Raw genomic sequence first — 23,466 nt, forward strand, 5'->3', positions numbered from 1 at the left:
GGTTGGTAATTAGTAGTATCTTATTTTGAGCCAATCCAAATGCCATTATGGTTGGTAACAAAACCATCGTTTTTAAACCCGCTTTTACCGTTTTAAATCTCACTAAGTTTCCTGACAAATAAAACCATATCTCATCCTACAAATTGATATGATAAGGGTTGATATTTTGTAGATATGATCTCCCCACCATGAATAATAACATGCCCACCAAATTTTGGCTCATTCAAAAATGTCTAACCTAATCAAATGTTATTATGAAATTGGAAAATTCTGGACCATTAGATAAATGTTCAAAATTGAACACTAGTTTTACCAAGGTTGGACATATCCAAATAGGATGAAATTATGTGGGCATGCTATCCATTGTGAGAATATCATATCCACAAAAAATGGAGTCTTAATTCAGTGGTTCTATTCACAAAAAAATTAGGTTTGAATTAGGTTTGAATTCATTTTCTAGGTGAAGTTTTATTTACGTATTTATTTTAAGTTAAAATAAGTATGTACTTCTAAGATCCGGCATATATATATATATATATATATATATATATATATATATATATATATATATATATATAAATATATATATATATAAGTTAAAAAACTTAAAGTTAACTTAAAATAAGTACGTAAGTAAAACTTCACATAGAAAATGAATTTAAACCTAATTTTTTGTGGTTATGAAGTACTCACTATAAAGATCATCTCCACAAAATTTCAACTCATTTGGAAACCTCTAACATAAATAAAAATTATTGTCATCTTTAAAAAAAAATCTAACGGTTCAAAAATGTCGAGTTTTTGTAATAATTTTTTGCTAATATTGGAGGTTTTCAAATAGGCTGAAATTTTATGGAGATGATATTTATAATGATTATATCATGTCCACAAAATATTGGGGTTGAATTCATTTTCTAAGTGAAATTTTACTTATGTACTTATTTTAAGTTATATATATATATATATATATATAGTCATTCTCTAAAAAGTAGTTACTTAAGTTAACTTTAAAATAAGTATGTAAGTAAAAATTTACCTACAAAATGAATTTAAACCTATTTTTTTTGTAGATATAATATACTCAATATTAAGATCATCTCTACAAAATTTCAGCTCATTTGAAAATTTCTAACAATGGCAAAAAATAATTACAAAAATTCAATATTTCTGGACCGTTAGATTTCTTTTTAAAGATGACAACAATTTTTATCTATGTTAGAGGTTTCCAAATGAGCTGAAATTTTGGGAAGATGATTATTATGGTGAGTGCTTCATAACCACAAAAAATTATGTTTGAATTCATTTTGTAGATGAAGTTTTACGTATGTACTTATTTTAAGTTAACTTAAGTAGCTAATTTTTAGAAAATTACTATATATATATATATATATATATATATATATATATATATATATATATATATATATATATATATATATGCCGGATCTTAGAAGTAACATACTTATTTTAACTTAAAATAAATACGTAAATAAAACTTCACCTTAAAATAACTTATATATATATATATATATATAATAAAGCAGCTTGGTCTTTTATGTATTTATATCAAGCGGTTAGAGAGAAAACAGTTTTGGGAGATCCTACAGCCATGAATTACTTTCTTTTAAGAGTCCCAGTTTTTAAAAATTCCCAAAAGAAAAACCATTAATAAAAAAGAAAAAGTTCTCTCGACCCCTACTTTTTCTTTTCTCCACAAAAACCGTTAATAAAAAAGAAAAAGTTCGCCCGACCACTAATTTTCCTTTTCTCTACGCTAAAAAAAAATACCCTATTTTTCCTTTTCTTAACGCCAAAAACAAAAGCACTCCTAAAAAAACACTCCAAAATCAACTCTTTCAACACTTCTTCAAATGGTAGAGATAACGGGTACTCTCTTTGTGGTTCTTTGATCTTCAAATACTTTTTTCAGTTCTTTTTGTTTATTCCTGTGTAATTGAAATAATTGTAGTTTACTGTTTTAGAAATTGTCTCGGTTCATTTGTTCATTCTTGAGCAAGTCATCAACGTATGCTAGAATTATTAGGACTTCGTTAAACTTGCCACAATTGAAAGGTTAGAATTTATCTATATAATAAAGCAGTTTGGTCTTTTATGTATTTATATCAAGCGGTTAGGGAGAAAACAGTTTTGGGAGATCCTACGCGGCCATGAATCACTTTCTTTTAAGAGTCCCACTTTTTAAAAATTCCCTAAAGAAAAACCGTTAATAAAAAAGAAAAAGTTCGCCCGACCCCTAATTTTCCTTTTCTCCACGCTAAAAAAAAATGCCCTGTTTTTCCTTTTCTTCATGCCAAAAACAAAAGCACTCCTAAAAAAATACTCCAAATTCAACTCTTTCAACACTTCTTCAAATGGTGGAGATAACGGGTACTCTCTTTGTGGTTCTTTGATCTTCAAATACTTTTTTCAGTTCTTTTTGTTTAATCCTGTGTAATTGAAAGAATTGTAGTTTACTGTTTTGGGAATTGTCTTGGTTCATTTGTTCATTCTTGAGTAGGTCATCAACGTATGCTTAGAATTATTAGGACTTCGTTCAACTTGCCACAATTGAGAGGTCAGATCCCTTGAATAGGTAATTTCTCATGTGTGTTTCTCTAGCATCACATCTTTTATTTTTCTACTTACATTGTTGTAATGCCTGTTCATATTTCCACCTAAATGAAATGATAATTATATTTTATCTACATTGCAAGGGTTCAACCAGTTTTACAGCCACGGCGTAAGCATTTTTAAGGGTGTTGGGATTTAATTTATTATGTAAATGGTTAGACAATCCATGGTTTTCGTTTCAGGATAAATTTAGTTATTTCTCCCGCATTATCTGTAAGAAATATACTAATTTTGGGTCTATAACTTGCTCCTCAGCTCTTAAGGGACCACCTTACCACCAAAAACATGAACAACAACAGTAGAATCGACTTCAATCCTTAGATAGATCCAGCCATCCCCCACTTTCTACTCTTTCCATCGATTGGCACCAAATAGTTAAGAAAATTGTATCATTTTTTGTTGTAACTCATTGTTGTATTTTGCATTCTCGATATTGATTAATCTATGTGATTATGTGATATTATGGACATATGGAATTGACCGCTTTTTTTGCACAAAAGCAGTCATGTGGAGAGGGAAATATGAGGGTGGTATATGACACAAATATTGTTTTGAAAATGACCCGAGAAGGTCATTGGAGCTACTACAATGCCTATAAGGGACTTAGCTCATTGTTCTAGGAAAGGGTAATTCAATTGGTTTCTTTTCAGCACTTACAAACACCTGCATTCAGTCATGGCCAACTATATTGTCGCACTGTCGAGATGCACATCTTCAAAAAAATTACTATCCTCCTACCACCAGGTTCATCTAATTGCACCACCAACATTGTGTATACAGAGGTGCTACTCTAGCGTTGTAAAAGGTCAACAAAATTATTCTTGCTCATAACATCAAAACGTTCATTGTGTCACTCATTCCATAATTATTATAATTCAACAAAAGTAAAAATTGTATTCACTTCACGTTGCACATATTCAAAACTTTATCTGTTTAGCATGTTTATACGGCTCAATTAGTATACAAGATTTCTAATATGCTACTTAATACGAAATTTCAATTGTACATTAATTATGTTACGCATGAATACGGATTTTAACTTTTATGGTGTAACTTAAATGCTTAGTATAAGTAACTTACATGTTGGTCAAAACTAGCCATTTAGGAATCCTATAATGACATCTGACTAATTGGTTTTGTTGAGAAGAATATGTTCAGCTACAAACTAGTGTAGATTTGTTTTACTAGACTCAAAAAACAATGCACAATTGACCACATATCAATGATCTTAACTGTTTTAGCAATATGGCCGGGAGTATTGGTTGTGTTGCATCTTTCTTGAATGGTAGTTTACATTATTAATAATCAGTGATAGTCATCTATGTTTACTGTACTAATTGTACTATAGTGGATACCTTTACTTTTTTTCAAAAGTTTTACAATGCAACTTAGTGGGAAACTAGGAATAATGGAATATAAAAGAAAGACAATGTAAATTAAACTATATATATATATATATATATATATATATATATATATATATATATATATATATATATATATATATATATATAGGCTCGCAAATATGATATTGATTTGTTAATTATAACTTATTAAGAACTTTGGATAATTCAAGCAAATCCAGAATATTAGACTGTCTTAAATTGATGATATATGTATTTGATGGCCTTTGGGTTTCTATTCAAAGTCTTAAATTTTATGATTAAATCATCTCCATTCTTCCCTTCAGATATGGATTTTTATCACATCAACAAGTCATTTGCTATAAATGCAAAATAGTTTCTGAAAGGTACATTTTCTTTTCTCTTTGCCCCCATGGATTATGTTAGTTATTACATTTATTTTCAGTGTAATAAATTCTTTTATCAAATGATGTCTTCATAATAGTAGAGTTGATTTGCGAAAGTTTGTTTAGCAGGCTATGCAACGTTATCGATATATCTAATATGCATTTTTTTTAATTCTAGAACTCAATGGAGGAGAGCATGTGGATTACCCCAACACCCCTAGCTTTAGCAAGGTCAAACAACATGAACATTATATGCGGACCATTTTTCACTTGAGATAAATTGCAGGAAATTATTTCACAAACTGCTGAAGACAACATATATCGCTAAGAACTCATTCTTCTCAGTTCTAGACTGACACTGCTTTGAATATTAAACAAATATGACAAAAACCATATAACTTTGGTGATACTCTTTCTATAGTGCTTAACAGGATTGGTTATCTTCTTTTGTTTTTCAGTGTAATATAAATATAAGTATTCAATTGTTAATAGAAAGTTACGTGGGATTAATCGACATTTAATTGTAATATTAGATACATACATTGATACTTTGACTCCCCTTACTTCACAGATTTGTTTTGCATACGAAAAAGACATATAACAATGGGAGGATACTAGCAATCAAAAGTTTCTTCCTTGATAATTAACAAAAGAAATAAATAAACACCAATAAAACATCGAACACTTAGGAATTGGAATTTGAAACTTTTATAACGTCAACTCTTCTTAATCTTTATTTTGCAGTTATTGTACAGGGTGGCTGACAAACCATGAACCTCATGCATGTTGACGGAAGTGTACACCTTCATGGGTCTGATATGATTTTTCAAAATTCAGATTCTTATTAGGATAATACAATACCAGAAAACAACTAAATTACATGTGTATTATACGGCCAAGCAGTAGGAACATTATTCAAGTAGCTTATTCATATTTATCATTTTGCCAGGCATGTAGTACATAATGTATGTAGTACCTCTTATTTTTCTTGAGTCTACCTTTAGGTGTGCTCTATTAGTGTACTCCTTCAAAATATAATTTAAAATTGTATTTCATTGACGAGAAGATTGTTTTGAATTGAATTTTATCAATCTATCGCTTACAATTATAATGCAGTAATTCTTCAAAATTTCTTTTGTTAAGTTGCACAATGTTTCACGTTAGTTAAGTTTTATTTAATTTTATTGGACATTTTATTCATTATATGCCAAATGCATTTTTGTAGATTATAAACAACTAAGCTGACATTTTTCTATATAAAGTTATTTATGACGCAAACATGTGTCAATTTAAATGTCAAAAACAGGGGAAATTCGGGCAAAAAATTTCAAAGAATTTGGTGTAAGATATTAAATTTGGACATATGTTTAGTTTCACTAAATTAGTCTATAATGGTAATTGAGTGACATCGCCACGGATTAAATTCTAGTATATATATAAAAGAACTATTATATAAAAATAGTTATTTTAAACTCAAATTGTAAAGTTGAGATGGCGCAATCAGTTTTCATAATCCTCAGAATTTTTAATTAATTTCAGGGGAACTGTTCTTTGTTTGGGTTGTCAATATAATTAACCACCAGTGATGAACTAACATGTTAGATACACAATCGGGCACACCTACTTCTGGTGAATGAAGTATGAAAAGTTAAACCAGTTGGAGTTGGATACACAACACAACATGATTTTCTATTGAAAGAAAGATTCAACAGTTGAGATTTCCTTAAAACGCTTATGGGCCAATTCGAATCCAGTTTTCAATTACATTTTGAATGAATAAACCTTGGTGATAAACACCTCACAAATTGTTATCAAAGATTTTGAGATGCAAAGTATCAATTTCTTCATTATATTTTGAGGTATGGAGTTAAGGAATTGAAACCATTAGTTTTGTTGCCCATTTTAATCGAAAAAGAAGTCTAAAAAGAAGAGAAAAAGTTCGGCTAGGATATTTCTTTGTTTCAACTCCAAAGTAGGTGCCACCTAAGCAACATTCGGAAAACATGCATCACCTTCTTCTAAAACTGCTTCCCACCTCTTCATCTCTTCGTTCTCTCTGTACCACTCTCGATCCATCAGCAACAACAACAAATGAAACCACCAAGAAGAAGGAATACTCACCATCAGAAACAGAACTCCATCTTTTAAAACTACTCCAATCCCAAACAACTGGAAATAATAATTACACTTCAAAACTAATCAAAATATTCCAACCCAAAAAAGATGACAATGACAATACTAGTTATAATAATAATAAATCTACTGAACAAGAACTACTTAATCTTATCCCCAAAATACCCCCATATAGACTACGATCAATATTTCGTCAATTCACTTCAAGTTCAAAAGCATTTACATTCTTTAAATTTCTTGAAAAAAATTACCCATCTGTTTTACGTATAATATTATCCACTATTATTCACACCATGTTTGAACTCGCAAGATAATATCTTGTTACTTAAACTTGTTCAAAAATCTAAAACTCATAATATTTCGCTGCCTAGTTACACTGTGACTATACTCATTAGACACTTTGGTAGAGCCCGAATGATTGATAAAGCGATTAGTGTGTTTAATGAGGCTGACCCATTGGTTAGGAATACTCATTTGTGTAATACTTTTCTTGATTTTCTTTTAAAGGCGGGCCGTGGAGTGGATGGGAGGAAAGTGCTTGATGAAATGCTTGTAAAGGGTTCGACTTTTCCTCCTAATGATTTGACTGGGTTTATGTTTTTCGATGGGTTAGCGAGGAGGGGGAAGTTTGTGTTGCCAGTGAAATGGGAAGAAGTTATTGGGTTGGTAACCAAGTTTGGCGAACATGGTGTGTTTCCTGATGCTTTAGTTTTGCATAAGTTGATTACTAGGTTAGGAAGGAGTGGGAATGTAGAACATGCTTGGGACCTTGTACATGTTTTGATGAAGATGTCTGCGCCTCTGGAAGCTTCATGTTTCAATGCTTTATTGACGGGGTTGGGCCTGGAGAGCCAGTTTGAGAAGATGAATTTACTTGTATCTGAGATGAAGGAAAAGGGTATTAAGCCTGATGGTATAACTTTTGGAATTCGTATTCTTTATCTGTGTAAATCACGCAGACTCGGTCAGGCGATGGAGGTACTTGAGAGTATGAAGAAAGAAAAAGAGAATGGTGGTGCTTCTGTTGTACCTGATTTGATTGCTTATAACACAGTTATTAAAGGACTTTGTCAGGTGGGGAGGCAAGAAGAAGGCCTTGTTTTGGTTGATAAAATGATATCTGAACATGGTTATGCTGCTAATACTATTACGTACAACTGCTTGCTTGATGGGTTCTGCAAGGCGGGTGAAATTGACAGGTTGAGGGAATTATTTGATCAAATGAACACAGAGGGAGTCCCTGCAGACGTGATCACGCTCAATATTTTGGTTGATGGAATGTGCAAGCATGGAAGGATCAGTAGTGCCTTTGAATTCTTTAATGACATGCAAAAGAAGGGTCTCAACGCAAATGCTATTACTTACACTTCTTTAATCAGTGCGTTCTGCAATGTGAATAACCTTGATAAGGCTACGGCTATGTTTGATTTGATGGTAAGTTCCGGTTGTATTCCTGATAAAGTTGTGTACTACTCTTTGATCAATGGCTTTAGCCGAGCTGGGAGGCTGGATGATGCCTGCTCTGTTGCGTCAAAAATGAAGAGCAAGGGATTCTTCCTTGATGCATGAGCTACAATGTTCTGATTAGTGGATTCTGCAAGAAGAACAAACTTAGTAAGGTTCATGAGATTCTCAATGATATGGAATTGTCAGGCGTTCGACCGGATCAGATCACATACAACACACTGATTGCCAGTTTTAGCAAATCGGGGAATTTCAAAACTGTCCATCAACTAATGACAAAGATGACTGAACAAGGTCTTGTACCCACTGCGGTTACCTTTGGTGCAGTAATCCATGGGTATTGCAAGGCTGGCAAACTCAATAAAGCGTTGGAAATTTTCAGACGCATGGGTTCCACTTCAAAGGTTCCACCCAATACCGTGATATACAATATTTTGATTGATTCTCTTTGTAAAGAAAAGAAGATCAAAGATGCAGTTGCTTTGATGGATGACATGAAAATTGAAGGAGTGCTCCCAAATGTAATTACTTACAATGCCATATTCAGAGGTCTTCAGGAGGAAAAATGGTTGGATAAAGCATACAAACTGATGGATGAGATGAATGAACAGGCTTGTAATCCAGATTATGTAACTATGGAGATCCTCACAGAGTGGCTTTCTGCAGTAGGTGAGACAGCCAGGTTGAAAAGCTTTGTTAAGGGATGTGAGGTTGCATTCTCAAATATCGATAGAAAGAAACCAGTTCCAAAAACGTAGGTTTGCTATTCCAGTGGAAGTTTTACAGAGGTTTCTATTACACCAACACTTTCGGCATGAATTGCACCGTCAATTTTACCATCTTCAGCAGCCTCGAGCCATTGCCCTTGCAATTCCAACGCTAAGGGAGATTCATCAATAAGTAAAGGTGTACTTATTTATGGTATTTGCTATTTTGAAAGCTGAACAACTTGACTCAAGCAGATGGTGCATGGAAAATGGAGGCCAGACCTTCAAATTGTTTTGAGAAAACTAGAAATTAAAGGTTGAAGTTAAGTGATTCTGGCATGGTCCGCAGGCCACCGTTTCCTTTTTGGTTCCTTTGGAATTAACAGGTGCTTTGGATTGGATTTCATCTTCTGTTGCAGCTGATGTTCTTTGTAAGCCTTTTGAGTTGGTTAAATATACTCTGTTAGTAGTTATAGACCTTTATTTTCGAGTTGGTTAAATGTACTCTGTTAGTGGAATAAAAAATTATAGACCCATGCTAGTATTGTGTGAATGTTCCTCATTGTATGGCTGCATAGTTTCCCTAAGCTTTGAAGTGCCTCTTGAGTCTTGACAGTCTAGATCTTGTATTGATTTTTATTTCTTTATTCCTCCTATTTTTGTGTTATTATTATTACTAATATTATTCTCTTTATATTTATATTTTTGTTGTTAGTTTTTGTATGTTGATATTGTTGGGGATTACACCAATACCAATTAATGAGATAACTTGTATGAACACAATTCAACTCGGATAAATTCTAAATATCAACTACAACCTATCTTAACATGCCCAACTCGCTAAATAACTATTACAAAGATAATAATGTAAAAGCGGTTTTTCGCCAATGATGCCTACTTCCACAAGAGCCAGTTCTTAATAAAATGGGAAGGAAGATTACAATCTCTCCTTTTCAGTCTCTCACCTTACTAGATCACTCTTATCTCTTTACAGGGTTGTCTCTCTGTAAAGGTTCTCTCTCTTTGTTTTAGTCTGGATTCCAATCCTTCTGACTTGTTTGGTTCTATTAGGTTAGGTTTTCCAAAACCTTGATTTTTGGTTTTTATCTCCAAAAACCAAATTCGCGGATACTGTAGCAAGCCCACGAAAAATATGTGCAGTGGCGCTCTGGCCGAAGTCAGCTGGTCGCCTCTATGTTCTTGGAACTCGAGAGCGAAGTCGCCTTCTATCCGGCCTTGGCCTTCGACTTGTCGCGATGCCGAATTAGCCCGTTTATGTCCTCGGTTTCTCTCCTCATGTGAGGGATAACTCCAACAATCTCCCCTCCCGAGCGGTGGGGGCAACCTCCATGCAATTGCCAAATCGGCGGAGGAGTGTGCCATTCCGCAATAGCACAACAAACATCAAACTTACCTTTCGGTAAGACTTTGGTCATCATATCCCGACCCGCCGTTCTTGTCGGTATGGATCTTCTCGATACACAAATGCTTGTCTTCGAAAGTACTTCTCTAATCCAATGATAACGCACGCGTGTATGTGCTTGGATCTAGAATGAAAACTTCGGATTCTTGCTCAAGTGGATGGCGCCGACCGTCACATAGAACTACAAACCGTTTTACGTTTTTAGCCCTAGTTCGTCGAAGAACCTCTTCATCCATAGCAACTCTTTGCAACACTTTTTCGCAATATACTCGGCTTCAGAAGTGGAGAGGGCAACACACTTTTGCAACTTAGATTGCCAAGAAACCGCCTCCCCGCAAAAGTAACCGGATAACCGGAGGTGGACTTCATCGAAGTCAACATCACCGCCATGTTCCGCATCGGTGTAGCCTTCAAGTAAGGGCTTACTTCCACCAAAGCACAAACATGATTTGGAAGTGCCTTCAGAGATATCTCAATATCCACTTAACACCTTCCCAATGCTCTTTACCCGATTTGACAAATCTACTTACCACCAACGGGCGAAAAGCAATATCCCGGTCTAGTACATACCATGGCATACATCAAACGCGCCCATCGCGGATGCATAAGGAATCTTTTCCATCGACCGCTCATGCTCACCCTTAGGACACATCTCTTTGGTCATGCGGGCGGGCCACCACAAGCGGATTAATGGAAATTGATCCATGTTGAATCTCTTCAACACCTTACTCAATGTAGCTTTCTTGAGAAAGCCACAACTTTCCACTCTTTTCATCACGAAAGTGATCCGTGATCCCAAGTATCCGCTTTGCTTGACCCAAATCCTTCATCTCAAAGGACTTACTCAAGTCTTTACTTGATATCTTGTTGATGTTTGGGCCAACTATCAACATATCATCCACATACAAAGAATAGCACAATGAAATCCCCATCCGGAAATCTCAACGAACAAACACACAATGAAGCGGACTTCTTGTATCCTTGTTTCGCCATAAAGGAATCAAACTTTATGTACCCCGTGTCTCGGTGCTTTTCAATCCATACAAGCTCTTTATCGGCTTGCATACTAGGTGCTCCTTGCCTTTGACCTCAAAACCCTGGCGGGTCCATGTAGACATCTTCTTCAAGGTCTCCATGAAGAAAAATCGTCTTAACATCTATGCTCAAACCTCTAGGTTCATACTTGCGGCCATACCCAATAACCGGATAGAAGTCATCTTCACTACAGAGAGAAAATCTCATCAAAGTCAATCCCTTTCCTTTGACCGAATCCCTTCACAACAAAGCTTTGTGCCTTGGGTGAGATTGTTCTCCTCATGCTTGACTTTGTATATCCACTTATTCTTGAGAACTTTTCTCCCCTGTGGGTTTCTCAACTAACTCATAAGTGTGATTCTTATGCAAAGAATCCATCTCGTCATGCATGGCCTTCAACCACTTTTCTTTGTGCGTACCTTCAAGTGCCTCTTGATAGTACATAGGTTCTCCACCATCCGATAACATTATGTGGTGGATACCGTTGAAGCTAGTCTCTCTCTGTCGGACCTCCTTGCCCCATCTGGCCGGGTGCCTCGGGAGGATGCACTTCGCTTTTCTCGGTGGTGGTTCATGCATCTCATCATGCATCTTCTATACCAATAGGTTCTATCCCATCATGAGCAATAGGATTCTCATCATGAGCTTCAAACTCATGGTTCTCTGATTCTCAATTTTCGTGATGTTCCACAAAGTAGGAACCCGGTTCTCAATCAACAAGATCATTGGTGAAAGCACAGTAGCTTCTCACCCTCCTCAAAAGTCTGCTATGGTTTGGTCTTCTAAGAACACAACATCTCGACTTCGGATTACCTTCTTGTTAATCGGATCATAGAGTTTGTAACCAAACTTTTCATCTCCATAACCCTGAAAAATGCACCGCTTGGCTTTGTCATCAAGCTTGGATCTCTCATCCTTCGAATATGCACAAATGCCCCCGCACCCAAATACCCCTCAAGTATCCATAATCAACAACCGACCATACTCTCCGGATAATCACTATTCGAGGCTTTCTTTGGTGACAGTTGATCACATGCACGGTACAGACAGACGCATTGCTTCTACCCAAGTAGCTTCTAGGTAGCTTAGAGTGGGATAGCATGCATCTTATCCTCTCTACAATGGTATGCGGTTCATTCTCTCTGCTATTCCATTTCATTTGGGTGTCTTGGGAACGGTCCGCTCATGACGAATCCCATGACTCGCAATACTCTTCAAATGGCCCAATGTACTCACCCCCATTATCCGGAAAGCGAATACACTTCAACAACTTCCGGTCTCTCTTTCCACCATGCCGTGGAATTTCTCAAACACGCCAAGTACTTCATCCTTGGTCTTGGACTATAGGCCCATATCTTCCTTGACGATCATCAATGAATGCCAGAAGCACGGCTCCCGGTGGGACTTTCTCTCATAGGACCACATAAGTGCGGTGCACTAGCTCAAGGACGATTGTCCTTTTCGCGGAGGCGGGAATCTTTGGAAAGACACCTGTCGCGGTTGCTTTCCTACCAAACAATGAGTACATGTATTTAAATGTGTACCTTTTAATGTCCGGCATGGCCTTTTGCTTAGCAAGAACTTCCATCCCTTTTATGCCCATGTGACCGCGGTCTTGTGCCACGGTTCGGATGAAGTTTCTTCTTCTCACAGATTCGCTACGCTTTACACAAACTAGCCTCGTGTTTTGTAAAGAGAGCAAGTTTTCTTTCCTCCGGCCGCTACAATGGAACCTGGTCGGGTTTCCATACCCGTTACCAAACGAGTTTACAAAGCCATCATCATCTAATTTCCCAGCCGAAATTAGGCTTAGCCGTATGTCAGGGACATGTCTTACATCCTTGAGTGTCAAGGTGTAGCCGACATTGGTTTCTACATGAACATCTCCAATGCCTATAATCTTCGAGACTCCACTGTTACCCATCCTTACTTCACCATATTATTCACGGTTGTAGGTAGTGAAGAATCCCCTCGCGATGTGTGACGTGATAGGATGCTCCTGTATCTATCACCCACTCTGTATCCTGACATGAGGTACTAAGACAGCACACACCACAATCTGACACAATTCCCACTAGGTCGTCGACTAGTGCGGTAGTATCTCTGCCTGTGTTTCCGTTCCTCTGCACCATGTCTTCATGTACACAGTTATTCTTCTCATCCCTCTTCTTTGAGGTGACTCATATCCTTGGCCTTTGGTGGCACAATAGTAACATTGCCTCCGCCTTAGGAGTTCTAGCTTCACCCCTAGATTTACTTCTCATCACCCTCTAGAACGAGATGGTTTTCTGCTTCGACCTCTCCCCCGTTTCTCTGTGAAAAGGACCTCTGAGTTAGAAGAGCTGCTTCTTGCACTCCTTCTAGTCTCCTCATTCAACAAAGACGTGGTAGCCATCTCCATGGTAACAATTCCATCCTTGGCTGCTCCATGTAGAGAAACTGCTAATGTCTCCCAACTTTCGGGTAGAGAGCCTAATAGAAACAAAGCCTCAACCGTCTCCCAAATTGATCTTCATCAAATGCATCCGATTGATGATATTCTCAGACTTCATTAAGATGCTCGGACATTGAAGAACCTTCTTGGTACTTCGTGGTGCGCAAACTTCTTAACGACTAGCACTTTGTTTCCACCCGACTTCCTCTCATAAAGGTCTTCGAAGTTTCTTCCATAGATCGGGCGTCTGTAGTCTCTTGGGCCACATGGTGAAAGACACCATCGTCTATCCATTGTCGAATGTACCCAATAGCTTTTTTCGTCAAGCTTTTTCCACTTTCGAAATTTCATCATTTTTTTTTCGGTTTTACTCCCTCATTCTCAATGGGAAGTGCCAAGTCCTTGCAAGATAGCAAGTCTTCCATCTTGGCTTTCGGATGGTGTAGTTCTTCCTATTCGGACTCATCATACGAAAGTGTTCACGGAATGGTCCATCTCTACAAGTTATTTAACCTCAAATCTTCTCTCGTGAATTTCGGTCAAACACCTTCCCGACCAAGATTAGGATAACACCCTAGGCTATTCTAACCAAGGCTCGATACCACTTGTTGGGGATTACACCAATACCAATCGGTTCCCCACTACACACGGATAACTTGTATGAACACAATTCAACTCGGATAAATTCTAAATATCAACTACAACCTATACTAACATGCCCAACTCGCTAAACAACTATTAACAAATGGATAATAATGTAAATAAAAGCAAACCACAACACAAAGATTTACCGTGGTTCGGCCAATGATGCCTACTTCCACAAGAGCCAGTTCTTAATAAAATGGGAAGGAAGATTACAATCTCTCCTTTTCAGTCTCTCACCTTACTAGATCACTCTTATCTCTTTACAGGGTTGTCTCTCTGTAAAGGTTCTCTCTCTTTGTTTTAGTCTGGATTCCAATCCTTCTGACTTGTTTGGTTCTATTAGGTTAGGTTTTCCAAAACCTTGATTTTTGGTTTTTATCTCCAAAAACCAAATTCGCGGATCCGTAGCAAGCCCACGAAAAAATATATCCGGCTGGCTCTGGCTTCACTGAGTCGCTCAAGACTGAAGCCGAGCTGGGCGCCACTTTGAGCTGGTCGCCCTATGTTTCTTGGAACTCTGATATATTCGACTTTGCGATGCCGAATTAGCCCGTTTCGCATCCGCCTCGGTTTCTCTCCTCATGTGAGGGATAACTCCAACAGATATTATATGTACTATTTGTGCACAATTCTTTCAAAATGGATTTTGTTTTTCACAACTACTTGGGAGAAAGCAGTAGCTCCAGATGTCACTGGGCCCGACGCCCAAGTGTCTACTATTATCTATACTAGCAAGATCCACGTGCGATGTCATACAAAACTTACCGAAGAATAGTGTGTGTTACTTTCAGTGCAATACTAAAAGTGTTACTACAGCTTTTACGTTTATACAATTACAATACAATAACTTACATCAATAGAGTTACAGTAAAACAACACAGATAGTTTTTCACGTTTGAGCTCCTTGGCAGTTTCTCATTACTCTCAGAATCCATGCAGCAATTCCACCACCACCTAGTCCTCCGGCACAATGAGTTAAACTTATCATTGAACAATGCAAATCCAATATCAATCTTCCTACTTCTACTGTACCAAGCAATAATCATGCTCAGAGCCATCCTTCTGAAGCAAGTAACTTGATGGAAATTGTAAGTATCACTTGGTCGAACAAAAACCTTTTGCTCGAGACTGCACTCAATTCTTTTATAATCATTAATAAGACTTTTGGCTAGAAAGAAAAAACCGGTTTTTCAAAAACAAAAGGTCTTGCTTCTTCCTTGTCCGATATCCTAACAATTAACTAATGACAAACGTGATTACTAAGAAAAGGCTTTTAAAGTGATAGAATTTCGATGTTGCATCCTATCCTCACATCATCTAATTTTACGTGATCCATAAAATCTGAAAATTGGAAGCCACACATAAAGTAGGAAATAAACACAGATGAGACATACCTAAGCCCTTGTTTGCATCTTCTCTTCACCAATAATCCATCTCATTAACCTACTCGGATCCTCTGCCAAAGTATCTACATGTGGAAGACACAATACCAAGATCTGCGCCAATTTGATCATACTCTTTGAAAATGCATAAAGTTTTGCTTACTTGTTTCCTAATGAGTGATGAAGGCTTAAGTCAATTTCCTCCTCTTCAATTGTTAACCGGCTTTGCTTCAGACCTGATCATGATGTACAGTAACTTGTTATACGTACGCCTTAATTAAATAAGAGGGGACTATTTATAATAAGCATTTGAGTATTAAAAATGAAAGAGCTCAAGGAGACTAAACTGAAAAAGCCAGGGTGAAGAGAATCACTACGGCCATGTCTAATAAAAACAGAAAATTTCATTAGTGCATGACCTGATTAGCTGCTCGATATGAGCAAGGAGGTGACATCATTTTAATTGGTTTGCACTAGGAATTGATACTAATTATGAAGTAGACATACTTCAGCATTAAAAATAACTCGACCGTGTTTTTTTCAAACTCTTAAAATCTATTGTGTAACTATGTATTAAGTTAGAAATCAACTACTGAATATAGCAATTGTCATGTTTACGAAAACAGACCATTGTGCTTACCATAATACAACAATACAAATATGTTTTATTTATCTCTTTATTGCAGTATCGGGTAGCATGTTGACGCGTACATTCTTATTTGCAGTAAGAATGTACACATGATCTTATATTCTCCCATTCTACATAAAGGAAGCAAAAAAAAAACTGCCCACTTATATATAAATGTAACCTCCTCCCATTCATGCACACTTCTATCAATAAGATTTCTCTCTCATTCTCTCTATTATTCAATTTACTTTGGTTAGTATGGTGTTCTCTCTAAGACTATTTAATTCTAACACGTTATCAGCACGAAGACTCTATGAGCTATCAACTTCTAAGTACCATATTTTTCTACTCATCATCTACTACACAAAAGCAAAGGTACGAAAATGCCATAAAGGATTAAAATAGTAATAGTAGATAACAATCGACAATAAACCCTTGACTCCCATATACTGAGAGTCATAGTTTTTTACTATGTTGTCCCTTACTGCTTACTCCCTTCTACATACCCGGCCAATTGAAATGTTATAGAGTAAATGAAAATTGAAAGTAAACAAAGGATATCATCTTACCTTCACAGGAACCTGCGTGTGGTATGAGGTATAATGCTTGGCCTTAGTCTTGATTGCTTAATAGCACCAGCCCATAAAGATCTAGCACTGCTCTTCTATTTGTTCTACAAAAGAAACCCAGCTTGTAAAGTTTATTACAACCTAGACCAAAAGTTTTGGAATTTTAATCAATCCAATATAATGGGTCAGAAGTTTTAACAAAAACCATGGAATTTTTATTCGAATTATATAACAAACTCATATTACATCAAAAGCTTTGAAGAAAACAAATAAGAATTGAAGAGTTCCAATGATAAACTTAACGTTAATTACCCTAACAATAAGCAGAACATTGAGTATTTCCTTACCTTAACAATAAACTTAACATTTATTATCCTGAGAAACTAAGAACTTTACCTGTTCGAATTCAAATTTTTGCACACGTATATAAGTGTACAAAAAATGCTTTCTTTTTCCATTTAATATCACAGTTGGAAAAAAGTTGACCTGAATAATTTTGATGATTGTAGAAGGCAATGGTTGTTGAAACGCCTGAATAAGACTTTTTTTTTTTTTTTTTTTTTTTGGATAAGAGATTGAAATTATCAATAATCATAACCACACAATGAATAATGTTAAAGTTCTTGAGATCGCTCTCAATGTTATAAGTTTGCTTGAACATTGACGACTACGCATTCACTTACCCCAAGAAGATAGTATTTCAACTTGCACCATAATCCAATGTAATTTAGTATAAAAAATTTGCCCCGAAAAGGAAACAACATAACAAAAACCAAGAACCTTAACAAAAAAAAAAAAAAATCTAGTTGTGAAAATTGTATAGTTATACAAAAAAGATAGAAAAGTGAAAAAATTCTCGCTGAACTTTTGAGGATGTTGTTCAGAGAAAATTAAGTCTGTGGTTACGGTCCATTGTTTTGCAAATAATAAAAGAACTATATAATAATTCTACATAAGCAAAAGTGATTTGAAATGCATGTTTGGCACGTTGATACAAAGAACCACAAACATTCAAAAATCTTGAATTGGACTGTCTTTCAATGTTCAATCACTTGGAATTTGAAAAATGTAAAAGGAAATTGAACTGAAAGTTATTAAGTAACTATCTACATAAACAAATTTTCCAAAATATTTCACTATTCTTTGAATATAATCCTAATTAGTAATTGTATGAAGATGTTCTAAACCATTGTTGTTACCTGGTAAGTAAGGCTCTTTCCACCTCCAATTGGAATCAAAACAAAAGCATCGTATGCACTCATTATTGCATTGATCGATCACCTCCCATTGATAGGGTTTCCAAAAACTTTCTCGTTATTGGACTTAAAGAGGAGAAGCGCCCATTTTTAGAGGAAGCGTTCTGCAAAGAAATATGAATAGCAATTTAAAAGGTTGTTGTTATTACAATGAAAGTATATTATAAATATGTCTCCCCATAAATATTTGGTAAATTTTATTGATAGAACTTACATTGATAATTCATGACTGTACCTCGACAGCTTATATTCATATCCCTTGGTTGCCTCCATAATTTGTTCATCTCGTCGAAGCAAGTGATTGAAGGGACAATATACCACTACTCCATGAGAACTCATTCTAAAAAATGAGAAAGTTTAGTGAGTTTCATTGGCAAATTCAAGGCATACGCAACCTGCAACCTTCAAGTCATAAACCAATTAACGATTAAGTGAATACCCATAAGCGTAAAAACCTAGAATCGAAGTCAACCATTTTCAAAACCCCTAACTTCCATGTCCCTAATGAAATTGCTCCTAAACATATTTGGAGAAGGCAAATAGATCCTTTTTAGCTAATAGATCATTTTTCGTAAGTGGAGAAGTTGATAAGCTTAAGAGCACAGAAAGGAAAGCTATAAAACCGCAAACTAAACTTTAAGAGCAAAGATAGGGAAGAACATTAACGTGTTTTTCACCTTAATGATTTAGACATGGATGCTAAGTTTAGGCCACCAAGGGAAACACATAACCTGTTTTTCATATTAAAGCACATAAGAACCTCTTTTAACATTGTTTACAAGATCAACATGATCATATAAAAAAATTGACAGCCGATAACTCTCAAGTCTTAAGAGAGTTTCATTAATAGCAACAATATTGTGAAAAAATAATTTAAAATATCATTCTTTTGTGAAAAAAATATTATTTTCATAAGAACATTCACCACATTATTTTGTTTCCCCACTCATCATATCATGGAGAGTGGGCTACCGACCATATTTTTCACAATCACAACACTATATGCTTAAACATAAGAATTTTTACCTTTAAAAATTTATATATATACACTTTTGAAATCAATGTGATGAGCAACTTTCGTAAACCAATTTCATAGTTCTCGCGGTTTGTATCAATGTGATGCACAACAATCCCACTCATGGAGTATATCCTAAAAGAAAAAAAAAAATACTCAATTTCTCTCATAAATTAAACTTTGTAAAGCTCGGAAAAAAAATATTCAACAGTATTGAGAAAATAGACAAAAGAGGCAAGTGGCATGGAAATCAAAATTCATTTTAGTGCCCGAAGACGTCATCTACGACTTATTTGTGCATACCTTGGATACCCTTCTTTGCTCATTTGTAAAGCCTCGCAAACTTGGAGTGAAGTTTGTTTAAGAAAATGGAAGTGAAACAACTTGTGGTATAGACTATAGGAAAAGGCACTACCCACATGGGTTCAATTTCACTCACCAGTCACCACCCAATGGTGTGTTTTCAGTGTCAACTTCTCTCTACTTGTATTTGTTTTGAGAAGCTATGCACATACTCTTGGCTGCTGAGGAATCACATTCATACTCAAACAATTAAGTCGGTCATAATCTCACTCTTTTCAATTACACTTCAAAAAAAAAAAAAATGTCCCATGAATAATAAATAGGAAAAAAAATCCTTTCAAAATAGCTCACATGTAATAATATATCAGTCTAACGACATAGAAAAAGAATTGGTGAGACAGGTATTACCAAGTTGTTTATGAATGGAATATAGAGCAATGGAATAAAGAAATACAGTTGGTGATCATCTTGCAAAATCATCTTAATAACAAAAATTGTTCTCTTATAGTTGCAATGACCAATCAAGTATCAGCTAAACATGCTTAATTATTGCAAAAGGAGAAGAAATAAACGCAATGAAATAATACCTGACTAACAATGGATAAGAATATGTGCGTCACTTATTAGCCAATTAATAATGCAAAGAAACCTGCTTGTGTTGAGTTTATGAAAAAGCATTGCTTCAAGCGAGATAAGACAGCTGAGTCAAGAGGCTCGCTCATCAGGAGCTACACCATCGACCCGAACCCAAGGGTGACCTTCAATAAAACATAATACAAACTAATACACTAAAAATATTTGCAATTACAAACAATAATCATAGTCTCATCGACAATTTGATTCTAGAAAGTTTCACCATTTATAAGTTCTTTGAAGACACAAACACGGGGAAGAAGCTCAGATAATGACCGATATCTTAATCTAGCAAAGATTCGGTGAAAAACAAAAACTTACCAGCAAGAACACAAACAAAATTTTTTAAAATTCCTATTATTGTTATAAGTCATTATCCAAGAACCCAAATGAAGCTTTAGGATTTGGACTCTTTAAACCCATTAAGACCGTTGTGCTCTCAATAATGACGGTACTGTGTTCGCATTGAAAGTGAAAACAGTAATGACATATGTTTAAATGCTATTATACCCAGGCCAAGTTTTGACAAATCATGTTTTCCACTGCTTTGAAATTGCATTGCGCAAGAAAACCATCCACGTGTGTGTGTGTGTGTGTGTGTGTGTGTTGTTAAATTTTATTAACCATCCACGTGAATTGCAGGTGTTATGCCCATAGTAATGAATATCGTAAATCGATTATAGTATAAGAGATAAATTTTACTGGCTTCGTTTAAAGTCTGATGGTGCCAGAAGTGGTAATCTTGGTGCTTCAAGATATGGTGGCACTGTCAGGGGCTGATTAGTCTGTTTCCATTATGGTCACGCTACGGATAATGGTGCAGAGGTTCTTGTATAACCTAAGGTGTACATATTGCCACTCAATGGAACATTTTCAATGTTGTCATACTGACATGTCCCTAGGTTGCATAACGACCGCTTCACAACTTCTTGCTAGCAACTTTGGCCAATTGTGAAGGCTCCTAGTCATAATTTTACTAACATGTTAGGGTCTGTAGTTCTGATCTCTGTCGTGTAGAACTTTGTTTCTGTGCTAGGAGGAATTACAACATCCACATGCAAAAACTTAAGAAATGATTCCAGTCGATGGTGTGGTATCAGCTATTATACTACAAACCCAAAAAAGTCAATTACAAACACACGAAGGAAATAATGCGAAAAAAAAACCCATCTCATGAGATAGTGATTCAGTAATTTACTCAGCACTAATCTTGTTTGTAACTCGATATACGGAAGTGGGATGGGCAGGGCTTATGGTTTCTGACTTTGTATAATACGTGTTGTACATTAACATTTTATCTCAGAAACAATTCTAAAATTGCAGAAAATTGCTAGTAAATCATCATAGCCAAAAATGCCAAATGAACTTCATTATAAGGCTTGACAATATTCTCTGATCAAGGAAGTTACCAAATTTTTTTAAGGTTTCCTTTGCAACATAATTTCCAATCTTTCAATCGGTGAAGAATAACAATTTTACTCCACTACAGCACAAAAGCTTTCTTCTAAATGCAAGGAACCTTCCACCAAATGATCTCAGAACAAGAAGTCAAGTGCTTCCCTTCAAGAATGATTTATTTCAACTCTCTTTCCAAACCTTGAAATTTGAAATAAAAGATTCATTGTCAGATTTCTTTCATCTTTTTTGTTCTTTTTCTTTTTTTCTTGTTTTTCTTTATGGTTATTTTATCCGTATAAGAGCATTATTTGGAAAAGAAAAAAACAACAAAAACAAAAACAAATACTGTATACTACATCTGAGGCTTTAAATGTTCGAAGTGGGACAATACTGTACATCTCAACATCCCATTCCGAGTTAAGTGCACCAGTTTCATGATCCACTAAGAGGATAGCCAATCGTAGCCACAACTTACAATTTTTAAATGTCAGAAGAAAATAGCAGCTAACCTTTCATCTTCTTCTTACAGCAGAACCCTGTAATGTGGATTGCTGAATTTGGGAGTTTGGCTGCCTAGCCTGTTCCTCGGGCAGGGTCATAGCTTGGGTGAATTCGTTCATCACTATCAACCCAAGAGGAATCAAGTACATCCACTGCAACAAAATAGGGAACAAAAGGAGGGGAAATGAAAAATTGAGGTTTAGAACTATATAAACTGAAAATTCAAAAGAACATGCCTAAATAAATTTTAATAAATCTCTAAACCATTCAAAAGAACCGAGTTGGCAACTTTTGAATGGTTTAGAGGATGTAGAGGTTTTCATTCTATTGCAATGTAATATGAAGTGCCCTGTTTCAATACTTCATATTCCATTCATCAGTGGCTATTATGCATAAAAAAACCCCAAGATTTAGATTTTTTTTTTGGGACTCACATATTTAGCCCAAAAAGACCTCTATGGTGGATTCAAGATTTCTCCCTCAACAGTCTCCCCAAGAACAATATCTTCTGTAAATGCTGGAGCCCTACATAAACCAGAGGTTGAATTCATAAAATGACAAAATGCTAGTAAATATAACATAACAATCGAATTAGATGCCCATTCTCAATAACCAATGAAAAGGAAGACTTAAAATCCCTCAATCTAATTCCACATTCTGCACCCAAAATTATTAACCTACATCAGAAACCAAGAAAGTGTAAACCAATTCACACTAACTCACATTTTCGCATAAGATCATCCAAAGAAGTAAGTAAACCTTGTTTCACTTCGCGAACCGTTTTCTTGATTTGTTTGCGATCCATTTTCCCCATTTATATGTACACCATTCTCAGCAATCGTCTGCGACCCATTTTCTATGTTTTTTCAGCAGCGTTTCCTTCCACTTTTTGTTGCTCATTGTCCACTGACTCAAATTTGTGTTGTTAATTGTCTACTGGCTTAACTTCTTTACTACACAAAATGAGTAAGTTCGGAACTAATTCCATCTCAAGCGACAAAACATAACTCCAAGAAGCAGCATCCGCAGCAGAATGTGTTGAAGAAACTGAACTAAAACGTCTCTCGTCATCAATTAATTGAAAATGAGGTATAAAATGAAACTCTATTTTCTCCCCATCAACTAAAACACTTTCAATATCAGCATGTAATCCTACTAATCCACTTTCTGGTACAATCACTTTCAACTCAGTACACTTATAAAAAACAATTCATATCAACAACTACTTCACCAAATTGAAACATTTATTTATAAATTTCATGAAGGAAAGACTCACCTGTAGATTCGTTGATTCTCAGTAACCTCAACATTTTTCGTCCATTAAAAAAAAAGTGAAAGTTAGAGATTCGTTACCTTGAAAGGAGATGATAACTAATTATCCTTAATCACATATATAATGGGTAAATGGTCAGGTACTAAAATGCCTTTAAAATGCCTTAAACGTACACATTAGTCTTGATCATCATTCCTCGTCCTAGTTATCGATGAAAAATTTAGTAATTATCTAAGCTATTAGTGGAATCTCCTATAACTAAATAGCTTCTTGCACCTCTATTAAT

The 23,466-nt window shown here is 35.6% G+C and overlaps 1 protein-coding gene and 1 long non-coding RNA gene across 2 annotated transcripts; one reads left to right on the forward strand and one right to left on the reverse strand.

The window, feature by feature from the left end:
• Positions 1–6,091: 6,091 nt before the first annotated feature.
• LOC147510668 (uncharacterized) lies at positions 6,092–9,294 on the forward strand. Its single transcript, XM_086602565.1, is given in 2 exon segments — positions 6,092–8,075; positions 8,078–9,294. Coding segments are annotated over 2 exon segments (1,806 nt in total). The 5' UTR covers positions 6,092–6,928; the 3' UTR covers positions 8,737–9,294.
• Positions 9,295–14,992: 5,698 nt separating this feature from the next.
• On the reverse strand, positions 14,993–18,153 carry LOC147510669 (uncharacterized). Its single transcript, XR_015216844.1, has 4 exons — positions 18,001–18,153; positions 16,802–16,905; positions 15,617–15,840; positions 14,993–15,176 (listed from the first exon to the last, which is right to left on the reverse strand). It is a non-coding gene; the product is annotated as an uncharacterized LOC147510669 (long non-coding RNA).
• Between the last annotated feature and the right edge of the window lie 5,313 nt (positions 18,154–23,466).

The sequence above is a fragment of the Coptis chinensis genome, chromosome 3 (assembly GCF_015680905.1).
Source record: "Coptis chinensis isolate HL-2020 chromosome 3, ASM1568090v1, whole genome shotgun sequence".
Lineage (NCBI taxonomy): Eukaryota > Viridiplantae > Streptophyta > Magnoliopsida > Ranunculales > Ranunculaceae > Coptis > Coptis chinensis.